This window comes from Dipodomys merriami, unplaced genomic scaffold (genome assembly GCF_024711535.1).
Source record: "Dipodomys merriami isolate MVZ:Mamm:240054 unplaced genomic scaffold, mDipMer1.0.p SCAF_11, whole genome shotgun sequence".
Lineage (NCBI taxonomy): Eukaryota > Metazoa > Chordata > Mammalia > Rodentia > Heteromyidae > Dipodomys > Dipodomys merriami.
Window position 1 is genome coordinate 162,234 of NW_027202382.1, and position 21,478 is coordinate 183,711.

At 35.2% G+C, this 21,478-nt stretch overlaps 1 protein-coding gene across 7 annotated transcripts in view; it reads left to right on the top strand.

Moving 5' to 3' along the window:
* The window catches only part of Ccdc171 (coiled-coil domain containing 171), a 316,277-nt gene that overhangs the window by 149,297 nt on the left and 145,502 nt on the right, over window positions 1-21,478 (top strand). For all 7 annotated transcript variants that reach the window (XM_070007659.1, XM_070007650.1, XM_070007684.1 and 4 more), the window contains 3 exons: window positions 8,205-8,431; window positions 9,642-9,824; window positions 10,678-10,863. In XM_070007659.1, the coding sequence (XP_069863760.1) occupies window positions 8,205-8,431; window positions 9,642-9,824; window positions 10,678-10,863 (596 nt within the window). The remainder of the gene's footprint in view (window positions 1-8,204; window positions 8,432-9,641; window positions 9,825-10,677; window positions 10,864-21,478) is intronic.

The following is a 21,478-nucleotide window of genomic DNA, read 5'->3' on the forward strand; positions in this document are numbered from 1 at the left end:
TGTATTTATTCCAGTACCATGCTATTTGTTGATGTCTCTTACTATTAATGTGTTGGGGTCTATCTGTTTTTTTATACCCAGTAGTGTTTGTCTAATACAACTGGGTGAATTGATATTCAATATGTATATTTACAATTGCTATCAATAAAGTTTCCTTTATTGATACTCTGTGTGTTTTCTTACTGATTTGGACATGTAGTCTGCATTGTTGTATATGAGTAGAGCTACTCTTGCTTACTTTTGAGCTTCATTTACTTGGAATATATTTTTCCATCTTTTTTGTTTAAGCTTTTGTTTGTGTTTGTCTATGAGGCATACTACTTATAGACAACAAATGGTCACATATTTTTTTAATTCAGCCCACCAGTCTTTATCTTTTTTTTTTTTTTTTTTGGGCCCTTCGTGGGGCCTGAACTCTGGGCCTGGGTGCTGTCCGTCAGCTCTTCAGCTCAAGGCTAGTGCTCTACCACTTGAGCCACAGGGCCACTTGCGGCTTTTTTCTTTTTGCTTATGTGGTGCTGAGGAATCGAACCCAGGGCCTCATGCATGCAAGGCAAGCGCTCTAACACTGAGCCACCTTCCCAGCCCCTCTTTATCTTTTGATTAGAGAATTCATCAGAGTTATTATTGAAAGGAATGATGAAATTCCTGCCATTTTGTGGTTTTTGTAATGTTTGATTTTTTCATGATTCCTGTTTTCTTATCAACTCTCTAGTGAGATTTACTCTTTCCCTTGTTTTCTGGTTTTTGTTACTCTTATTCCCTATAGTCTACATTTCTGTTGTTCTTCTTTTATTGTAGTCCTATTGCTGTTGTTTTAGCTTCTTACCCGCCCCCCCATGTATTACTTTATTAATTTGCTTCTACTGCTAGATTCAACTTCTCTTTTTCCCTCATGTTCACTCTCCCCTCCTCCCTCCCTCTTTTGGTGCTCTTAATTATATCTTAGAATTTAGACAAACTGAAATGGTAATTTTTCTCCAGACAGGAGAAAAATATATGGAACAAGCATGTTTCTGCTAATAAACTTCAAGAGGAATGGTTACATAGATTATTATATTGGAAATCCTGAATGACATAATAGTTTTTAATTTTTTAAAATAATCCAGTCTTTTTTTTTTTTGGTCATGGGGCTTTAACTCTGGGCCTGGGTGCTGTCCCAGAGCTCTTCAACTTAAGGTACTATTTGAGTCACAGTGCCATTTCTGGTTTTCTGGTGGTTAATTGGAGATAAGAGTCTCAAGGACTTTCCTGCCCAGGCTGGCTATGAACTGTGATCCTCAGATCTCAACCTCTTGAGTAGCTAGGATTACAGGGGTGAACCACTGGTGTTTGGCTCTATAATTTACATTTAAATTTTATTGCCAAGGTGATGTACAGAGGGGTTACTGTTACATATGTAAGGTAGTAAGTAAGTACATTTCTTGTCGAACTTGTTCTCCCTCCCTCATTTTTCTCCCCCTTTCCCTCATCCTACCCCCCAAGCTATACAGATCATTTCCAGCATATTGCCTTGTGAGTACACTGTTGCATTAGATTTCCCTTTGTTCTTTGTCTCACCATGTTTTGCTCCCTTCCCTTCCCTAATTCAGACAAATGCATATACAATACACAGGGTACCAAAATCAAATACAGTGACAACAGGGGATAAATCATAGGGGGAAAACACAAAAGTTAAAAAAGAATTTAAATGTAACTTTATAGAAGATCTACAGTTTTTCTTGTCATCATTGCTTATATTCATTTTCAGTAGAAACTGAGAGCATGTTATATTGCAATTTATCTGACTGAAGTAACTGTAATTTTCTTATTATTTAAGTTGACATAATGTAAATAGTATAGATTTATAATTGGGTAGTATATTCCTCAGATAAACAGTATGTATTCTGGGCTCACCAGAATCCTTACCAAAAGAATTCCTGGAGAGAATTCGGATGGTAAATACAGTCTTTGAATGTATATGGAAAAAAATCCTCCATATCTTATTTTACTAACTATTAACTGAAATGCTAGGTATGGCATCCATGATAGTATTATTAGCATAATAACTTGTTACTGAATGAAATAGTTAATATAATACATCTATCTCAAATTTAGTTTATACTCATCTTTACTTATCAGTATTCAAGAGGCCCAACATGTGCACAGCAAATAGTCTTCTTTTTTTTTTTTTTTGAGTCCAGTCATGGGGCCTGAACTCTGGGCCTGGGCATTGTCCCTCAGCTCTTCAGCCCAAAGCTAGCGCTCTACCACTTGAGCCACAGCGGCACTTCCGGCTTTTTTTCTTTTTGCTTATGTGGTGCTGGGGAATCGAACCCAGGGCCTCATGCATGCAAGGCAAGCACTCTACCACTGAGCCACCTTCCCAGCCCCCAAATACTCTTCTTATGTACACATGGATGCCGATGCAGCATAGTGAGATAGGTAAAAGGACAAGTCTGTACATAGTCGTTGTTATAATAAGGTTATATGTTCTTTTATATTGCTTTGCAGTATTTGCTAAAAACAAAATTCTGTTATTTTTTGAAAGAACAATCTTTAGGAATGTGGAAACAAGTTGAAATGATTTCAGAAGTTATAAAAGCACTTCTATCTTTACAGTGTTAAGTTTTCTTGAATGAAAATTTTCTTGAAAGCCTTTCACCTTAAGTAGATATTTGCTTTTGTCAGTTACATGTGTCTCTTGTAGGCAAAGATGGATGGGTCTTGCCTTTCATCCAACAAGCCATGCCTTTTTTTTTTTTAGGGACATGCTCCCATATACTTTATTTCATTTATTTATTTATTTTATTGTGAAAATACTGTACAGAGGGGTTACAATTACATGGGCAAGATAATGAGTACATTTCTTATCAAGCATTGTAGCCTCCTCCTTTGTTTCCCCTTCCCATCCCATCCTCCCCCCACGCCCCCACCCAATCCTCCCCCCCCACACCAAAGTTGTAAAGTTCATTTTCGACATAACGACTGTACATCTCATTGTTGCAGGAGAATTGAACCCATTGATATTAAGTGTTAGAACTGAGAAGTATGTGATAGCTCCTGTCATGTTATGCCCCCCATCACCCTTTTAGGGGTTGTATCTTTTCTGTTCTTATTATATCTATCTGTTCATCAATAAAGTCTATTTTCTCTGCTTATTCCATGTGCATGTTTATATATATATATATATATATATATATATTATTGTAAAGATACTGTACAGAGGGGTTACAGTGGAATGGGTAAGGTAATGAGTACATTTCCTACCCAACATTGTTACCCCTCCTTTGTTTTTCCCCTACCATCAGTTCCCTCCCCACCTCCCCAACTCCGCCCCCCACCCCCAAGTTCAACATAGTGTCTTGTACATCTCTTTGTTACAATGGGTCAACCTATATCCTTGTTTCAACATTTTGTTATTTCCTTTCCCCTCCCCAAATTAGAAAAACATATAATACAAGATGTAGGGCACTGGAATCAAAACCAGTGATAACAGGGGTTATACCATGGGGAAAGAACATAAAAAAGAAACAAAAAAAATCACATAGTACTTTATAAGAACATTAAAAACAGCAGCAAGAAAGATAAAAACTCTTGTGTCCCTATCTTGGGGTTTGTTTCATTTAGCATCATCTTGCATGGTCATATGTACATAGCTTTTGACCTTTTCTACTTGTCCTAGATGTATACTAGTTATTGCAAATAAGGGAAACCATGGGACCTATGGTTCTTTGAGCCTGGCTTACTTCACTTAATATAGATTTTTCCAAGTCTTTCCATTTCCTAACAAATGGGGTGGTGTCATGCTTTCTGATGGAGACATAGAATTCTATTGTATATATAAACCACATTTTGTTGATCCATTCATTTACTGAGGGGCATCTGGGCATCTTAGCTATTTGAATAATGCTGCAATAAACATAGTTGTGCTGGTAGCTTTAGTATGGCCTTGTTTGTGATCGTTTGGGTAAATGCCCCAAAGTGGGATTTCTGGGTCATAGGAAAGCTCTATGTGTAGTCTTTTGAGGAACATCCATATTGCTTTCCAAAGTGGTTAAACAAGCTTGATCCTTATATGTCACCCTGCACCAGAATCAACTCCAAATGGATTAAAAACGTTGAAGTCAAAGCAGACACCCTGAAAACATTACAGGAATAGGAGAAGCTCTAGGGCTCCTTGGCACAGGATGAAATTTTCTTAATAAAGACCCGGAAACACAACAAATCAAAGAAAGGTTGGACAAATGGGATTGCATGAAACTGCAGAGCTTCTGCATGGCAAAGGACATAGCTAGCAAGATCAATAGAAAGCCCACAGATTGGGAGATCTTCACTAGCCATATAATGGACAAGAGCCTTATATCTAAAATATACGTAGAACTCACAAAATTAAAATCCCCAACAACAAATCCTCAAAGAGTCAAATGCCTCATTAATAAGTGGGCTAAAACTTAAAGAGAGACTTCTCTGAAGAGCAAATAAGAATGGCCAATAGACACATGAAGAAATGCTCCACTTCTCTAACCATAAAAGAAATGCAAATCGAAATAACATTGAGATTCCACCTCACCCTAGTTAGAATGGCTATAATCAAGAACTATAATAACAGCAGATGTTGGAAGGGATATGGCCAAAAGGGATCCCTACTGCATTGTTGGTGGGAGTGTAAAGTTGTTCAACCACTTTGGAGTGCATGTTGTTTTTCTGTGTGTAGGATATCTGAGCACCTTCTGTAGTGCTGGTTTAGTTAGAATGGCCATTATCTAGAAAAAAAAGCAATAATAGATGCTGGTGAGAATATGGCCAAATGGGATAGAACTGTGAACTTGTTCAACCATGGTGAAAAGCAGTGTGGAGGTTCCTCAAAAAGTTAAACATAGAACTACCCAATGATATGGCAGTTCCATTCCTGAGTATTTACCCAAAAGATTACAAACCAGGATACAGTAGTGCCACCAGCACAACCATGTTTATTGCAGCACTGTTCACCAGAGCTATGGTATGGAATCAGCCCAATTGTCCTCAGTGTATCAAGAAAAGGTGATGTATATATGCAACAGAATTTTACTCATCCATTAGAAAGGATGATACTATACCATTTGTAAGGAAATGAAAGTACTTGGAAAAAATTATGATAAGTGAAATAAGTCAGACCCAGATAGACAAAAGATCCATGTTTCCCCTTATATATGGAAGCTAGATTTAGCTTACAAACTCGTAAATAAATACATTGGGTGGTATGCAAGTGTATACAAATGTATCAGATGAAATATAGTAGATTCAAGGGTGATTTCCAACAGGGTAATTCCTTAGAAAGCCAGTATCAATGTTCAGCAAAATAAAACACCTGGAAGTGGGTACTTAAAAAGGTGGGCTAGGGATAGTGGTAAAGAGGAAGATGAATGAAGAGGAAAGAGGGGTACAATGCAGAAAAGAAACCAGTATATATCCTACAGAATTAAGAAGAGTTAGGGAAGGGCAGGATGGAGGTAACTGGGTGAATGATAAAAGGGGTGACATTGATCTAGATGTATTATAGTCATAAACTGCTTTGCTAAATGGAAACTCCTTTGTACAACTACTTAAAAATAGTAATAAAGGGGCTGGGAAGTTGGCTCAGTGGTAGAGCGCTTGCCTTGCATGCCTGAGGCCCTGGGTTCGATTCCTCAGCACCACATAAGCAAAAAGAAAAAAGCCGGAAGTGGCGCTGTGGCTCAAGTGGTAGAGCACTGGCCTTGAGCTGAAGAGCTGAGGGACAGAGCTCAGGCCCAGAGTTCAGGCCCCACAACCGGACCAAAAAAAAAAAAAAAAAAAAAAAAAAGTAATAAAAAGTTAAAGCAATAAAAATACTCCCTCCTAAAGGAGAAGTTATTTAGTACTCTTACTATAATTCATTGAGAGGCAGCATACAGGAACTTAGAGTGCCTGTCTTTACACACTTATTACAAATTTGAAAGAATGTTTCCTGGGATTATATGATCATTTAAAAGGTGACTTTTTTAGTAATCAGTGTCCCTACAAACACATTCCTGCAATATAGTAAAAAAAAAACTTCATGAAAATTTAATTGTAGTTTTTAATTTTTTACTTTTAAGTTTTAGTTGGTTTTTAAAAAATTCCTTTTGGCTGTCTTGTTATTTTTCTTGTTTTTTTTTCTTTACTTTTTGTTACTGTGAAGTAGTTGTACAAAGGAGTTGCCATTTAAGAAAGCAGTTTATGAATACAATATGTCTTGATAAATTTCATGGCTTTCAATGTTAGATTTTACTTTTAATGCCTCTATATTTTTGAAATTTTTACTATTTTATATTTCATAAATATTGTTTTTCTAAAACAATCCTTTATGTTGTTTATTTAAAAGAAATTAATATTAATTTCTCAGTATTGAGTCCATTTTTGAGTTCAGTATTGTAGTAATTATGAAAATAAATAGAAATTTAATACAAAAAGATATAAAGTACTTATAAATGTGCATATTGAAGATAAAAGAGTTTAAGATGAAAAGACACAAAACTTGAGAGAAACAGATATACACGTATATTCAAATGATTTTTCAATGTTATACATATAATAAATTTTACCACAAATTCATTGAAAAGTAAATTATTTATATTGTAGTAATTAATTTGATTGTTCTTCATTATATGTTGTTTGTTATATAATTAGGCTTCTAAATTCTATTTATTCATGAAATCTGATTTTTAAGAACTTATATTTTAATTAAACATTCTGTTTCTGTTGTCTGTGTAATTATCAGAGAATATGTTTGTGTAACAAATGGATATAGAATTAAACTTATTGTACATTCATTTTATCTCTCTCTGTGTGTGTGTGTGTGTGTATGTATGTATGTATGTGTGTGTGTGTTTATACACACGTGGGTCTGGGCATTGTCCTTGAGTTTTCTTGCTCAAGTCTAGTGTTCTTACATTTGAAGTACAGCTTCACTTCTGGCTTTTTGGTGACTAATTGGAGATAAGAGTCTGATGGACTTTCCTGCCTAAGCTGGCTTTAAATAGAGATCCTCAGATCTGAGCCTCTTGAGTAGCTAGGCTTATAGGCATGAGCCACTGCTTGCAGGCTTATATATTCTTATAATTCAAAGCATTAATAAATGATAGAAATAAATTTTATGTAGAAGTTATTATATATAACAAATTTTATGTATATCTCTAAAGCAATGTGGTTTTCAAATTTTGACTGCTACATAAATTGTAAAATTAACCTTTCCTTTTATACATTGAGGAATAAAGGAAATTTGAAGAAAAAAGGAATTTAGGAATAAAACTCAAATTTTAGAATGCAGAGTCATTGTAAGGAAATTCGTTATACAATAGAAAACCAGTGGTTGATCACTTTCTCAGTTAGTGTTGTTGTTCTTTAGGGTTGTACCTTATAGAACCTTAGAAGATTAAAAAAAGGGTAGTTTTACTTTGTAAAACTGAAGTTTCTTTTTTGAATCTATGATATGAAACTATGGTAAAACAGTAGAAGCTCTTAAAATATGAAATAGTATAGTACTAAATCCAAATAGTCTCCATGCTTATTGTTTCACATGGATACTATCATAAGACAAGTAATGACATATTAAAACCTGTATAGCAGTGGGAAAACTAAATTACATAACTTTTATAAAGTCACAAATAAACCTATTAACCATTATCTGGAATACCAATTAGTAGGAAAAACACTTGACAATTTTATTTATCCATATGAAGCATAAATATTAATTACAGACCTGATGGAATGTAGCAGTAAGCAGGTCATGTTGGATATACTGGGACCTCAAATCTGTTACATGAAAGGGATGATTACAAAATCCTGTGGGGAAATAAATAATTGTAGTTGTTAAATTTTAATTGCTTTGGAGTAAGACAAATTATGTTTCCTTGTCTGAGAATATAAATAGTGTAGCATTAAGGTACCAAGTTAATAGAAGTTGCAAATAAAGTTGTAAATAAAGTTTTAGAACAAAGAGATAGGATTATTTAGTTTCATAATATTCCATGTGAAGTGCCTAATAAATTCATGCAGAATTTATTATATTGTTTTGTAGATGAATTATCTTGTTCTCTTAATGGTAAAATTAATGTGAGAGATAACTTTTTAAATGAATATAGATGAATAGAAACTACATAATTGAAAAAAATTTTCATATTGTTATCAGCAGTATTGTTTAGTCAACATAGAAAATTCTTATTTTGGTGTTCTTTTTTTTGAAGATCCAAATTCCAGAATTTGTGGACATATACTCATAGGTGCAGCCAAGAATTCTTTTGCAAAACTCATGGATAAAATCAGTCTAGCAATGGAAAGTATTCCTCTGTGTAGTAACAGAGGTATTACATACGTAGAAAAAGATTCCCTTGTTCAAAGGCTGGCCCGTGGACTTCATAAAGTAAATACCCTTGCCCTGAAGTATGGTTTGCGTGGCCATGCGCCCATTATGGTATGTACAACTTTCATTTAATAATGATTTTAGGATTTTTTAGATTTAATTTTGTATTGGATTTAGAGTTTAAACTAGTTGTACATGAAGGTATTTAGATTTTCTTTGATATTCTTCCTTTCTCCATCTTTCTTTCTCTCTTCCTCCCTCCCCATCTCCTTCCTTCCTTCCTTCCTTCCTTCCTTCCTTCCTTCCTTCCTTCCTTCCTTCCTTCCTTCCTTCCTTCCTTCCTTCCTTCCTTCCTTCCTTCCTTCTCTCTCTCTCTCCCTCCCTTCCTTCCTTCCTTCCTTCTTTCCTTCCTTCCTTTCTTTCTCACTCACTCTCTCTCTCCCCCTCCCTCTCCTTCCCCTCCCCCTTTCCTCTCCTCTTCTCTCTCCTCTCCTCTCTTCTTTCTTCTTTCCAGGAGTTCGGACTCAGATCCTTGTTAGGCAAATGCCTCACTTGAGCTATGCCTCCATCTTTTTTTTTTTTTTGCTAGTACTGAGGCTTGAACTCAGGGCCTGAGCTCTGAGCTTCTTTTGCTCAAGGCTGGCACTCTACCACTTGAGCCACAGCTCCACTTCTGGCTTTTTTGATGATAAATTGTAGATAAAAGTCTCATGAAGTTTCTTGCACAGGCTGGCTTTGAACTATAACCCTCAAATCTCAGACTCCACAGTGCTTAGATTCTATCTTTGTTAATTTAGCTCTCTTTTGGATAGGATATTGTCCAGGGCCAGCATCAGATTATAGTCCTCTTAGCTGGAATTTTAGGAGCATGCCCAGCTAATGAGATAATACCTCATTATTGCTAGCGTTAGCCTCCAACCATGATCTTCTAACCTCTGTCTCTTGTGTAGCTGAGATTATAGGCAAAAACCACCATGCTTGGTCCTCATGTTAAATTCTATTACAATAATAGCCATTCTGAATAAATATTGGCATTAGTTCTAAGTATACTGTTTCCTAGAAGTGCACAGTGGCAGAATTATACAAGACCTAAAATTGTCAGTTCTATTTTCTAGATATCATCTAGCTAGATGATATCTTTAGGTGTTAATTTCATATTTCATATATTGGTCACATAAAAAAGCTTTGTCTGTATGTTTTAGTAATAACTCTGTTTTTTTGTGCAATCTAAGTTACATTTAATTTAGTTGAATGGTCATTGCTATTGATTTTTTAGTAAATCTGCAGTTACTGCTTGAAAATTGCTCTTGTTTAACAACAGAAAAGCACAGCGTCATTACAAAAGCAAATATTTGGATTTACACAAAGACTGCATGCAGCAGAAGTGGAGCGCCGCTCACTGCGCTTAGAGGTTACAGAATTCAAACGAAATGTGAATGAAATGAAAAAGGAGCTTGACAAAGCTCAGGGTCTCCAAATGCAATTAAATGAATTCAAGCACTCAGTAAGTATATAAAACTTAGACAACTATGGCCGAAGTGATATCTGTTTTTTTTAAATTTATTATTTGATTTTAAAAATAATTCAAAGTCCTTCACATAGGATGGACTCCTTCCTCCCCAATCCCCACCCCCACTCCAAATTTCTCTTCTGAAATGTTTGCAATTGAGGAGCCAGATGGTTGGGTAGAGGTATTTCTTTTTTGCTCTCCCTATATTGAAAATTTGAGCAATACATTATTTAGTATGAAATCAAGTTTCTTTTCCAAAGATATGTTCAATTTGTCTAACCTTAATGACCAAAACATGTAAATGTTTGAAGCACAATAAAATGCACATTTTTACATATTCTATTTGAAAATGGGTTAGTACAGCTATTGTTATACCACTTGAGCTCTGCTTCTAAGCTGAGCAAGTGGGAGACCCCAGTTCAAACCTAGGTATTTGTGGGGAAAATGGAATAAATAAAAGATACAAATATATCTGTTTATAAGACCCTAGAAATAGAGGAATGTTATGAAGAAGAGTAGAGTTTGAATGCTGAGAGGAGGCTTATAGAGTTAATGTTTTGAAAATAGAGTCTAGTTTTAATAGGAGAGTATGAGGTAAAATAGGTAGTAAGAGGGAGTAAAATGATGACTATTTATAAGATCTAACAAATGTTGGGAAGGGACACAGCTTGTTGTGTGTTTTCTGATCACTTTCATTACACACACATACACACACATATATATATATTATACCTGTTTATGTATTTTGTCTTAGAAATCTTATATTCTTTAGCAATTTTAGTTCTGAAGATTAAATGATGTAGCAATGCTGTTAGCTTACAATTGATTTTTTTCCTTTCTCTTCAAGAAATTGATCACCCATGAGAAGTTTGAAAGTGCATGTGAAGAACTCAATAATGCATTGCTTCGGGAACAGCAGGCACAAATGCTGTTGAATGAACAGGCACAGCAACTACAGGAGTTGAATTATAGACTTGAGTTGCACTCCAGTGAGGAAGCTGACAAAAACCAAACTCTTGGAGAAGCTGTTAAGGTAGGAGAACATTCCTTACATAATGCTTATTTCCTTTCTTTTTGTGAGTCTTATGGGAAATAATGCATATCTCTTGAATAGAGAACAGATCCCAAGGTGAAAAATTTTATTCTGTAAGAGTTTCTGAGGATGGAACAAGACTTTATCCTCTATTACAAGTGTACACCACATGTATTAAAAATGTAAAAGTGGGCTTTATATGTTGGTTAGAAACAAAGAAATTTTCCAGTAATAACTTACTTAAAAACATAATCCTTTCTTCCAATCTAGTTATTTTCCAAGTTTTATTTTGTGCTCTTTGGACTTTGGAAACTTCACATATCTTTTGGATTATGGGAGGGTTTGAATCTAGGTTTTTCCAGTTCTCATATAAGTGCATGCTTTAAGATGAGGGAGGCTTGGTTAGGAAGAGTTGTTCTCTTTGCCATGTATTTGTCATGGTATTTAGACGGGAAAAGAGGATACTTATTGTTTAGAGAAGTTCATGAATATAATTATGGCTATAGTACTGTTTTGGAAATGTTGGTATAAAGCATAGAATTCTTGTTTTTGATTTTAATGTTTAAGGATTTTTCACTAGTGAGGTTATATGCACTGGAATTGAACTAAATCCAAGAAAATAAAAGAAGTATAATACAGCCTCTATAATGCAGCCTCATTTAATATAACTAACCCATTGTTGGTATATAATGATAAAGCAATTATTGTATATTTACTCTAGCATCTCAATACTAATAATGCTAATAATAAAGTAGCAAAAACTTATTGAGAACAGAACGTATTGGTCACCACATTATGCTAAATATCTCATAAACAATTATCCCATAATCTCCATAAGCCTGTAGAGTTTTTAATCTCATTTTAGATGAAAAAAGTGAGATATGGAGAAGTTACATAACTTGCACAGCCATAAATGATAGATCTAGGAGGTTGGATTTCCTCTCTACCTTCCTACCACCACATTATCTAGACTGACATGAATCATGTGCCAGCCACTTCCCCCTTTCTCTGTATGCATTATCTTATTCCATTCTTAAATTGTCCTGTATGGTAATGGTAGGTAGTGTCAGTATTGTTATTATTTCCTCTGTGTGTGTGTGTGTGTGTGTGTGTGTGTGTGTGTGTGTGTGTGTGTGTGTGTGTGTGTGTGTGTGTGTGTGTGTGTGTGTGTGTGTGTGTGTGTGTGTGTGTGTGTGTGTGTGTGTGTGTGTGTGTGTGTGTGTGTGTGTGTGTTGGTCCTGGGCTTGAACTCTTGGCCTGAGCCACAGTTTTACTTTCAGCTTTTTGGGTAGTTAATTGTAGATAAGAGTCCCAAAGACTTTCCTGCCTGGGCTGGCTTTGAACTGCAAACCTAAGACCTCAGCCTTCTGAATAGCTAGGATTACAGGCATGAGCTACCAGTGCCTGGCCTCCAGGTTTTTGAGGAAATTAAGAGAACTTGCTTGGCTTGCTCAGGGTCTTCTGGCCCATAATGTTCACAAAATACTATTAACATTTACAGTAAAAATTTTCACATCAAAGCATGCAATTAAACTATTTGAAATAGCTGCTTTTAAGTGAAAGTGATTTATGCCAGTAGTTTTAAATTTTAACCTAATATATGTAATTTTCTTACAAAATACATAGGTTTCTAACTTGTTTGTATCACATAATAGTAGATTATGAAGGAGCTGGGAAGGTAGCTCAGCGGTAGAGCGCTTGCCCTGCATGCATGAGGCCCTGGGTTGGATTCCTCAGCACCACATAAGCAAAAAAGAAAAAGCTGGAAGTGGTGCTGTGGCTCAAGTGGTAGAGTGCTAGCCTTGAGCTGAAGAGCTGAGGAACAGGGCCCAGGCCCAGAGTTCAGGCCCCATGACCAGACCCTCCCCCCCAAAAGTAGATTATGAATATTTATATTTACCAACCTATAGGAGTTTATGTTTATCTTTCTTTTTCTTTACTTTTTATAAATATAAGTATTCAGTTTGGAAAAAATAAAAAAATAAAATAATGTCATTATATTACCAGATATGTATACTGTTAAAACTATGTATATTATTCTAGATTTTGTATTTTCAGAGAGAAAGCAATAGAGGTAATGAATCTGATCAATGTGCAATATATACATTTGTGAAATACCACAGTGGGACCTCTTTTTTACAAATAATGTGCATGAATAAAAAATTAATGATCAAATTTCACCTCCCAAACAGGAATATAACCCAGTATATATTAATGAAAACATAATGATATTGTCATATATATTGTTATTTTAGAATGCCAAGAATTTATTTCTTTGTGAATGAATGTTATCTTTAAAATATATAATTAAATTTCTTAATGTACATAATATTCTCCCTTTTTCTTTTTAATTGATAAAAGTTCTATACATTTATGGGGTGTAGCATAATATTTTGATATATGTATATATGTGGAATTATTAAGTCAGGTCAACTGATATCTCTATCACCTCATGTGCTTACCATTGCTTTGTGGTGACAGTATCTATATATAATCTTTTAGCACTTTGGAAATATACAGTACAATTACCAGAATTTATTTCTACTGGCTAACCACAACATTTTTACCATCCGCTCAGAATCTGAAAACCTCTAAAATGTGCATTAATTTATGACTCTAATTTATTATATAGATATAGATCAATTTCATATTTCTTTCCTTATTTGCTCTTAGCTTAAGATGCACACTTCTATAGTAAAACTTCATACAGCTATGATTATTTTGTCATGATCAACTCTTTGATGAAGAATTATTAGATTAAAAGCCCCAAACAGTTTAAAATTTATATTTTAATTGTTTACAATAAGTTTTTAATCAATTATATTATCTCCTTAAAGGGGTGTATAAAATTGCATTTTTACTTTACCTGTTATTTTAATTTTTTTGCCAATTTGTTGTACATACCTTTGTTACTTTAGTTTGTATTGTTATTAGTCTAATTAAAATAAACATTCTTTTTTAAAAAAGTGATTAAGTAGTGTACAAAGGGAAGTTGAATATTCTTAGAAGTATATTGGTCATTAAACAACATTTTAATGCTTGATGCCTTATTAAATATAATGCAATTAACTATGGTTTGAAAAAGCACCTGTTGTATTGGTATCTTTTTTTCTAGAACAGTTTATGTTTAGATATTGTATCTTCCAGGAGATAAAGAGCTGTTTATATTAACATTTCTTTAAAGTGCTAGAAGTTTTAATATTGTTGTCAGTAGTAGAGAATTGTTTAATTACTCTCTCTTAATTAGAACTAGCAGGTGGTAAGTGAAAATGCTCTCTGGTGGGAGGCAGCATGGTTCAATGGAAAAAGCGCTGTTCTTGGAACAGTATTCTCTGATTCAAATCCCAGCTCTGTCACTTGAGCTAATTACTTAACCTTTCTGAGCCTTAGTCTTTTCTTCTGCAAAAACGGAGATAATGATATTTAAATTACAGGATTTTTAGGAAGTTGAATTAAGATAGCATTTGAAAAATAGTTGTATGCTTGATATTCTTTTGTGGTTTTGTTAAGATTTAAATATTTAAAAATATTTTTCAGTTTTTAAAAACCTACTCTGCATGTAACTCATGTGTTTCTAACACATTTATAAGATTATCTCTTTGTTGCTTTGTATGTCCCTCCCCCACAATATAACCCCTGCTTTCACTATATTTGATGTCAGTATAACTTGTGGAGGAGATGGGGAAAAACCAGTTGTTTAAGGATACAGGTGGACCTGTTGCAACAATGAGAAGTACAAGTTGTCATGTCCAAAACGAGCTTTACAACGTCGGTGTGGGGGGGGGGAAGGGGGGGAAGGAGAAGGATTGGGATGGGGGAGAGGGGGGAGGCTGGGAAGGGATGTGAAGGGTAAACAAAGGAGGAGGCTGCAATGCTTGGTAAGAAATGTACGCATTATCCTGCCCATGTAATTGTAACTCCTCTGTACAGTATGTTCACAAATAAAATAAAATTAAATTAAAAAAAAAAGAAAAAAAAAGAAATACAGCATATTGTTTCTTCTTTATAAAGTGAAATGAGATCAAGAATATAAGGCATGGAATATATATATATATATATAAGAGAAAAGAAATTACCTATTAGTTACTATAAGAAAACCATTACATGTTTTGGATTTTTACTTTCAGACATTTAAAAAAATGTAACAGTTTTTGAAAAGCAGACTGAACTAGATGTTCAGAATGGCCTCCTTTAGAAGATATCTAGATTTCATAAGACATTTCCTGTGGTAACAGTAATGCATTAATTAAGAAGTAAATTATTCAAATACAAAAATATAAGTAACAATCCTATAAACTAGTGTGTAGAAATCAAACTTAGCACCCTAAATAGGACTACAGGCAAATACCAATATTAGTTTTGGGGGTGGAAGACAAAACTTTGGGCTCCACTAATAGATAGGAACTTGAGCATAGAATTTTCCACTAAGGAATTGCCTAATAATGTGAAAGAGATAATCACAAGCCAGTAATGTCCACTTGTTCTAAGAAGTAGCTAATTCACAATTTTATTTATACCATAGCTTGCCTAGTTTTGTTCCTTCAGGTACTGCCACAGAGTAAGATCAACCAAGTAACTTATATATGCGAAGGTAGATATATTAATCTCACATAGAGTCACATTACTAAAATCTATTGTCATTCTTGATCGAATTTTTTGTATAGCCAACATTTTTTGATCTATAGTTGCAATTTGGGTTTTCTTTTCCAAACCTTATACATTTAATTCATTTCCCCTGCCTTATTGCACTGTAATACAGTGTGGAACAGAAATAGAAACTTTGGGTATTCTCTTATTCTATCTCTCTCCCCTCCCCTCTTCTCTCCTTTTTTCCCCTTCTCTTTCCTCTCCCTTTCCTGTCTCCTCCCTTCCCTTCCCCCTCTTTCTCATTATATAGATCAAGGTTGTTTTGAACTCATGATCTTCCTCTGTGTAACTCCTTATATTTGGAACTATAAGTGTGTACTACCAGCTTAAATCCATAATCTTAACTCTTGACTGGGATGGTTTTCTAATTTATCTCTACTGTCATTGCCATTTTTTCATTACAAGGTTTTACTAACACAAAAGAACTCCTTCCACATGGAGTAGTATCTTGGTCTTTTCCCCTGTCTCCCCCCCCCTCTACTGTAGCAGAATACCACAGACTGCAATTCATAAACCACAGGATTTTATTTCTTACAGTTCTGAAGGTCAGGAAGTCTAAATATCATGGTGCTGGTGAAGCCTTCTTGCTGCATCCTCTTATGGCAGAGACAAAGGGCAAGGAAACACCTGCACATAATAGAAGGAACAGAACTTATGAGGAGTCTACTTCCACAGTAACTAACCAACTCTCACAAGGATGGAATTAATCCATTCACAAAAGCAGAGCCTTTACAAACTAATCATGTCTAAAGAGTTCCAGCTTTCATCCCTGTTGATTTTGGGATTGAATTTCCAACATGTGAAAGATACATTCAAATCATAGCAAGTGAAAGCAAATAAAATAAACAACAAATGTTGGGATATGCAGGCAGGCTTAAAGAAAGCAAAACATTACATACAGTACTAGAAGTAAAGAGAATATTCTAAACCAAATGAGAGTGAACGTTTAAATAGCTTCTTGGAGTGTGCAGACCTGGCTGCAATCTAGTTTGTTTAAAAAAGCAGGGAAACAGTCTCTTGGACTGAATAAAATGTTTTGTAAGAAGCTGAAAGTCAGGAACAGCTATAATACTGTGAAATAGGGACTAGAACACCCTGTCTTTTATCAGCTATATGGGACTGTGATATCTATTCTTGACAGTGGATTAAAAAAAGCTACTAAAGCCACTAGAACCCCATACTGTACCACATATACTACCTTTATGATCCAGTACTGTTTAGCTGAGAAAATTGTCTTTACAATGGCCTACTTCTTATAGGGATGTGACTATGTGTCAGAGAATACACACAAGACTTTCAGGGAAATTAAATATCACAAATTACATGAGGAAATGAATTGTACATCAAATAAGTATATTTATACTTTAGATGATCAGAATGTTAGAGATATCTTAGGGATAGCTAATCCTGTCACCTATTGAGAAATATAGGAAAAGAAAGCATCTGAAAGAAGCCATCAACCTCTCAAAAATATTATTGGCATCTGTAGTTGGTACCAGTCAGACTAGTTTCCTCTTCAACAAATCCATTCCATTGTCTCAAAGTAAGCTAGATCTTTCCCATTACTATATAAATCACAATTTAATGATATGCTTCTTTAAGGTGATGTATTTGATGTTTACATAATCTGTTTAAAAACCCAAATGGATTATAACCCATAGATAACTTGAGGATGGGAATGGGGGTATAGGACTGTATTAGTTGCTAATGAATAACAATTGAGTAATTTATAAATTTCAGTAATTTATAAATTGTTAATAAACAGTAAAACAGTTTGATGAATAACAATAAATTTCTTGAAAGGCATTATTTTTATGGAATGACATTTAAATTTTTTTTCTTTCTAGTAAGTTTGAGGTTAAGAATGACTAAATAGGTCCCAATCAATTATATGGGAACTAGAGATCTGGAGTATCAAGGTTCAAGGCTAGCTCAGGCAAAAAGTTAGTGAGACCCCCTTCTCAACTGGGAAGATGCATCAGGGTTTATGTCCATAATGTAAGCTACATGGAAGACAGTAGGAGGATCATAATTGAGGCCAGCCTGGGACAAAAATACGAGGCCCTATTGAAAAAGTAACTAAAAACAACAAAAGAAAAAGACTGGAGGTGTGTCTCAAATGATAAATACCTGCTTAGCCCCAAGTTCAAACTCCCAGTACTGTGAAACAAGAACAACAAAAACAAAATCATGACAATAAACTGGATGTGCATGCCTGTAATCTTACCACTTGAGAAATTAAGATAGGAGGATCAATAGTTTGAGGCAAGCCCTGGACTACATAATTTTCAGCCAGCTTAGGTTATATAGAGAGATCCTACAGAGAGATGGGAAGGGAGAGGAGGAGAGAGGAAGAATGAGAATGAGAATGAATAGACGAGGCAAAAAAAGTATTCCCATTATTTTCCTTATGTACTTTTTTTTCCTAGGAAAAGCTCGGTATCTATTACATTATAATTTTTGATTGAATATACAATACACTAGATGTATTTATTTATGGGAGATTTAAAATGTCTTATGTTTATAAGATCATTTGATAAAATAATTTTTTTATAAAGTTAGTTTCTTTTCTCTCTTTTTCTCATTCTTTTATTTTTCTTTCTCTCTGTCTTCTTTCTCTTTTTCTCTCATTCATTCTCTCTTCTCTTTTTTTTTCTCCTCTCTCTTTTTCCTTCTTTTTTGTCGGTCATGGGTTTTTAAACTCTGGGCCTGGATGGTGTCCCTTAGCTCTTCAGTTTGAGGCTGGCGCTCTACCACTTTGAACACAGTGCCCCTTCCAGTTTTCTGGTAGTTTATTGGAGATAAGAGTCTCACAGACTTTCCTGCCCGGGCTGGCTTTGAACCATGATCCTCAGATCTCAGCCTCCTGAGTAGCTAGGATTACAAGGCGTGAGCCATGGATTTCCGGCCCCTCTCTCTCTCTCTCTCTCTCTCTCTCTCTCTCTCTCTCTCTCTCTCTCTCTCTCTCTCTCTCTCTCTCTCTCTCTCTCTCTCTCTCTCTCTCTCAATCTCTCCTTCCTGTCTTCCTTCTTTCTCATTTTCTCTGTTTCTTTTCTTATTTCAGTACCAGAATAAAGGGCCTTATGCCTTCACTTGTCTGTTTTATTCAAGGCTGGCACTTTACCTTTGAGCTAATTTGAGCTTTCTGTTAGTTAATCTGAGGTAAGAATTGGCTTCACAATTCGACCTTCAAATGCTAGCCTCCCAAGTAGCTAGAATTACAGGTATGAGGAATCAATGCATGGCCTCTCTTGATTTATCTTTCTAAAAAACTAAATTCTGATTATAAAGTTAATTTAATACATATATTTAAACCTTTACTGTTTGCAAAGTATAGTAGTTGGTTTTGTAGAGAATCTATATTGAATTCAATTAGAAGAATACCTACACCCCAACAGTGGGTTCAATTTTGATATGGCAGTGAATGACAACTTATAGAAACTCATTATAATAGTCTTATACTCTGAATTTTCAGTTTTGTAATTCTGTCCTTGAAATATTGTAGACATGGCTGGAGAGACTGACTTGGGGGGGGGGGGAGAGGGGAGAACAAAGACTTATTCATGGTAACTCTTCCAGATAAACATTTCAACTAACTCTGACATAGCTTTTATTCAGTTTCTGTCATCTATTTTTATTATTCTTTCTTTTTTTAATTCTCCATCTTAGTTTTCTGTCATCTACTTAGTGGAGTTTTCAGACTTTCTTTCTAGTTCCTGTATCATTCCTCACTTTTCTGCCACTGCTTTGGCTTTTTCTTACTCATGTTTCAGTTTTAATAGAAAAATGGGTTCTGTTCTTTGTTTTCAGTTGTAAAACTTAATTACACTTAGGCTGTAGCTAGGGAAGAAGTTAAAAGGAAAGAAGAATGTGTTTTTCAAATTTCAAATGGAAGACTTTGCAAAGATGTAAGTCATTGTAATAATTATGAAAGTGTCAAGTTTTATGATTGTTTGCCTTCTTTAAATTTTGTTATTTTGCCTAACTCTTGTTATTAGTAAAGGTGTTTGGCAGCTCTGAGAGTACAAAGTGAGAACGCTCTATTGAAGTAGTTTATTTTCCTCATTTTGAATAAGTAGTCATATTTTTTCTAGCTAAGCTTTAAACAAAAGAACCCTAGATGCATTTTCTTTAAAACATTTAAAGATCATTTAGTTGATAGACTTTAGTTGATATAGATTTTGTATATAATAATAATAGTTAACATCATATAATCCATGAAGGATTATTAACATCATTAATTTAAAATTCTTACCTTTTTTTTTTTTTTAACTTTAATCACAAATATTTTTATCTTCCTAAAGACTTGTACCATTGAGACCATAGGCTAGTCAATTATATTTCAGGGTCAGGGAAAAAGACGTGACTAAGTAAGAAATAACCACCCTGAAATGATTTTTTTTTTTGTGCCAGTCTTTGGGCTTAAACTCAAGGATTAGGTGCTGTCCCTGAGCTGTTTTGCTCAAGGTTAGAACTCTTCCACTTGAGCCATAGTTCCACTTCTGGCTTTTGTTTTTGTTTTTGGTAGTTAATTGGAGAAAAGAGGAAGTGGCACTGTGGCTCAAGAGGTAGTGCACTTGCCTTGAGCTGAAGAGCTGAGGGACAGCGCCCAGGTCCAGAGTTCAAGCCCCACAAATGACCCCCTCCCCCCAAAAAAAAAAGAATCTCAAGGGCCTGGGCTGGCTTCAAATCACAGTCCTCAGATCTCAGCTTCCTGAGTAGCTAGGATTACAGATGCGAGCCACTGGCGCCCTATTCATATCTTTTTGTTGTTGGTCCTGGGGCTTGAACTCAGGGCCTGGACACTGTCCCTGAGCCTTTTCATGTTCAAAGCTAGCATACTACCACTTGAGCCACAGCAGCACTTCCAGCTTCTTTTGAGTAGTTTATTGGACATAAGAGTCTCATGGACTTTTCTGCCTGGGCTGGTTTCCACCTGCAATCCTCAGATCTCAGCCACTTAAGTGGCTGGGATTAAAAGTGTGAGCCACCGACACCTGTCTACACACACACACACACACACACACACACACACACACACACACACACACACACACACACACACACACACACACACACTTAATAGAGAAGATCTGACAAGAAACTAAAATTTTTTAATGTAAATTTTATTGTACAGGTGATGTACAGAGGAGTTACAGTTACATAAGTCAGGTAATGAGTACATTTCTTTTTGAACAGTGTCCCTCCTCCCTCATTTTCTCCTAGTTCTCCCTTTCCTCTCTCCACCAAGTTGTAAAGTTCATTTCCACCATAGTGTCTAGTGACTCTAGACACTGCTGAATTGATTTATCCTTTGTCCTGCCATAGAAGCTAGAGTTTTAATAAAACATTGTTATTTTCATTTTTGTTAGCCTGAACACAATATAAAGAAAGTACAGTGACTACTTTTCATGGTTTAAGCTTGTAGTTTCTCTTTTCAAAGTACATTACTTATAAATAATATAAAAATACTTTTTTCAAATTTATTCTGTGAGTGCCTTGTAACTTGAAATTAGAATTATATTTCTTTTTTTTTATTGTGAACATACTGTACAGAGGGGTTACAATTACATGAGCAAGATAATGAGTACATTTCGTATCAAGCATTGCAGCCTCCTCCTTTGTTTACCCTTCACATCCCTTCTCAGTCTCCTCCTGCCCTCCCCCACCCAAATTCTCCCCCCCCCCACCAAAGTTGTAAAGTTCGTAAAGCTACCACCACAACTATGTTTATTGCAGCATTATTTACCATAGCTAAGATATGGAACCAACCCAGATGACCCTCAGTAGATGAATGGATCAAGAAAATGTGGTTTATATACACAATGGAATTCTATGCCTCCATCAGCAAGAATAACATTGCCCCATTTGTTAGGAAATGGAAAGACTTGGAAAAAATTATATGAAGTGAAGTAAGCCAGGCCTAAAGAAACATAGGTCCCATGGTTTCCCTTATTTGCAATATCTA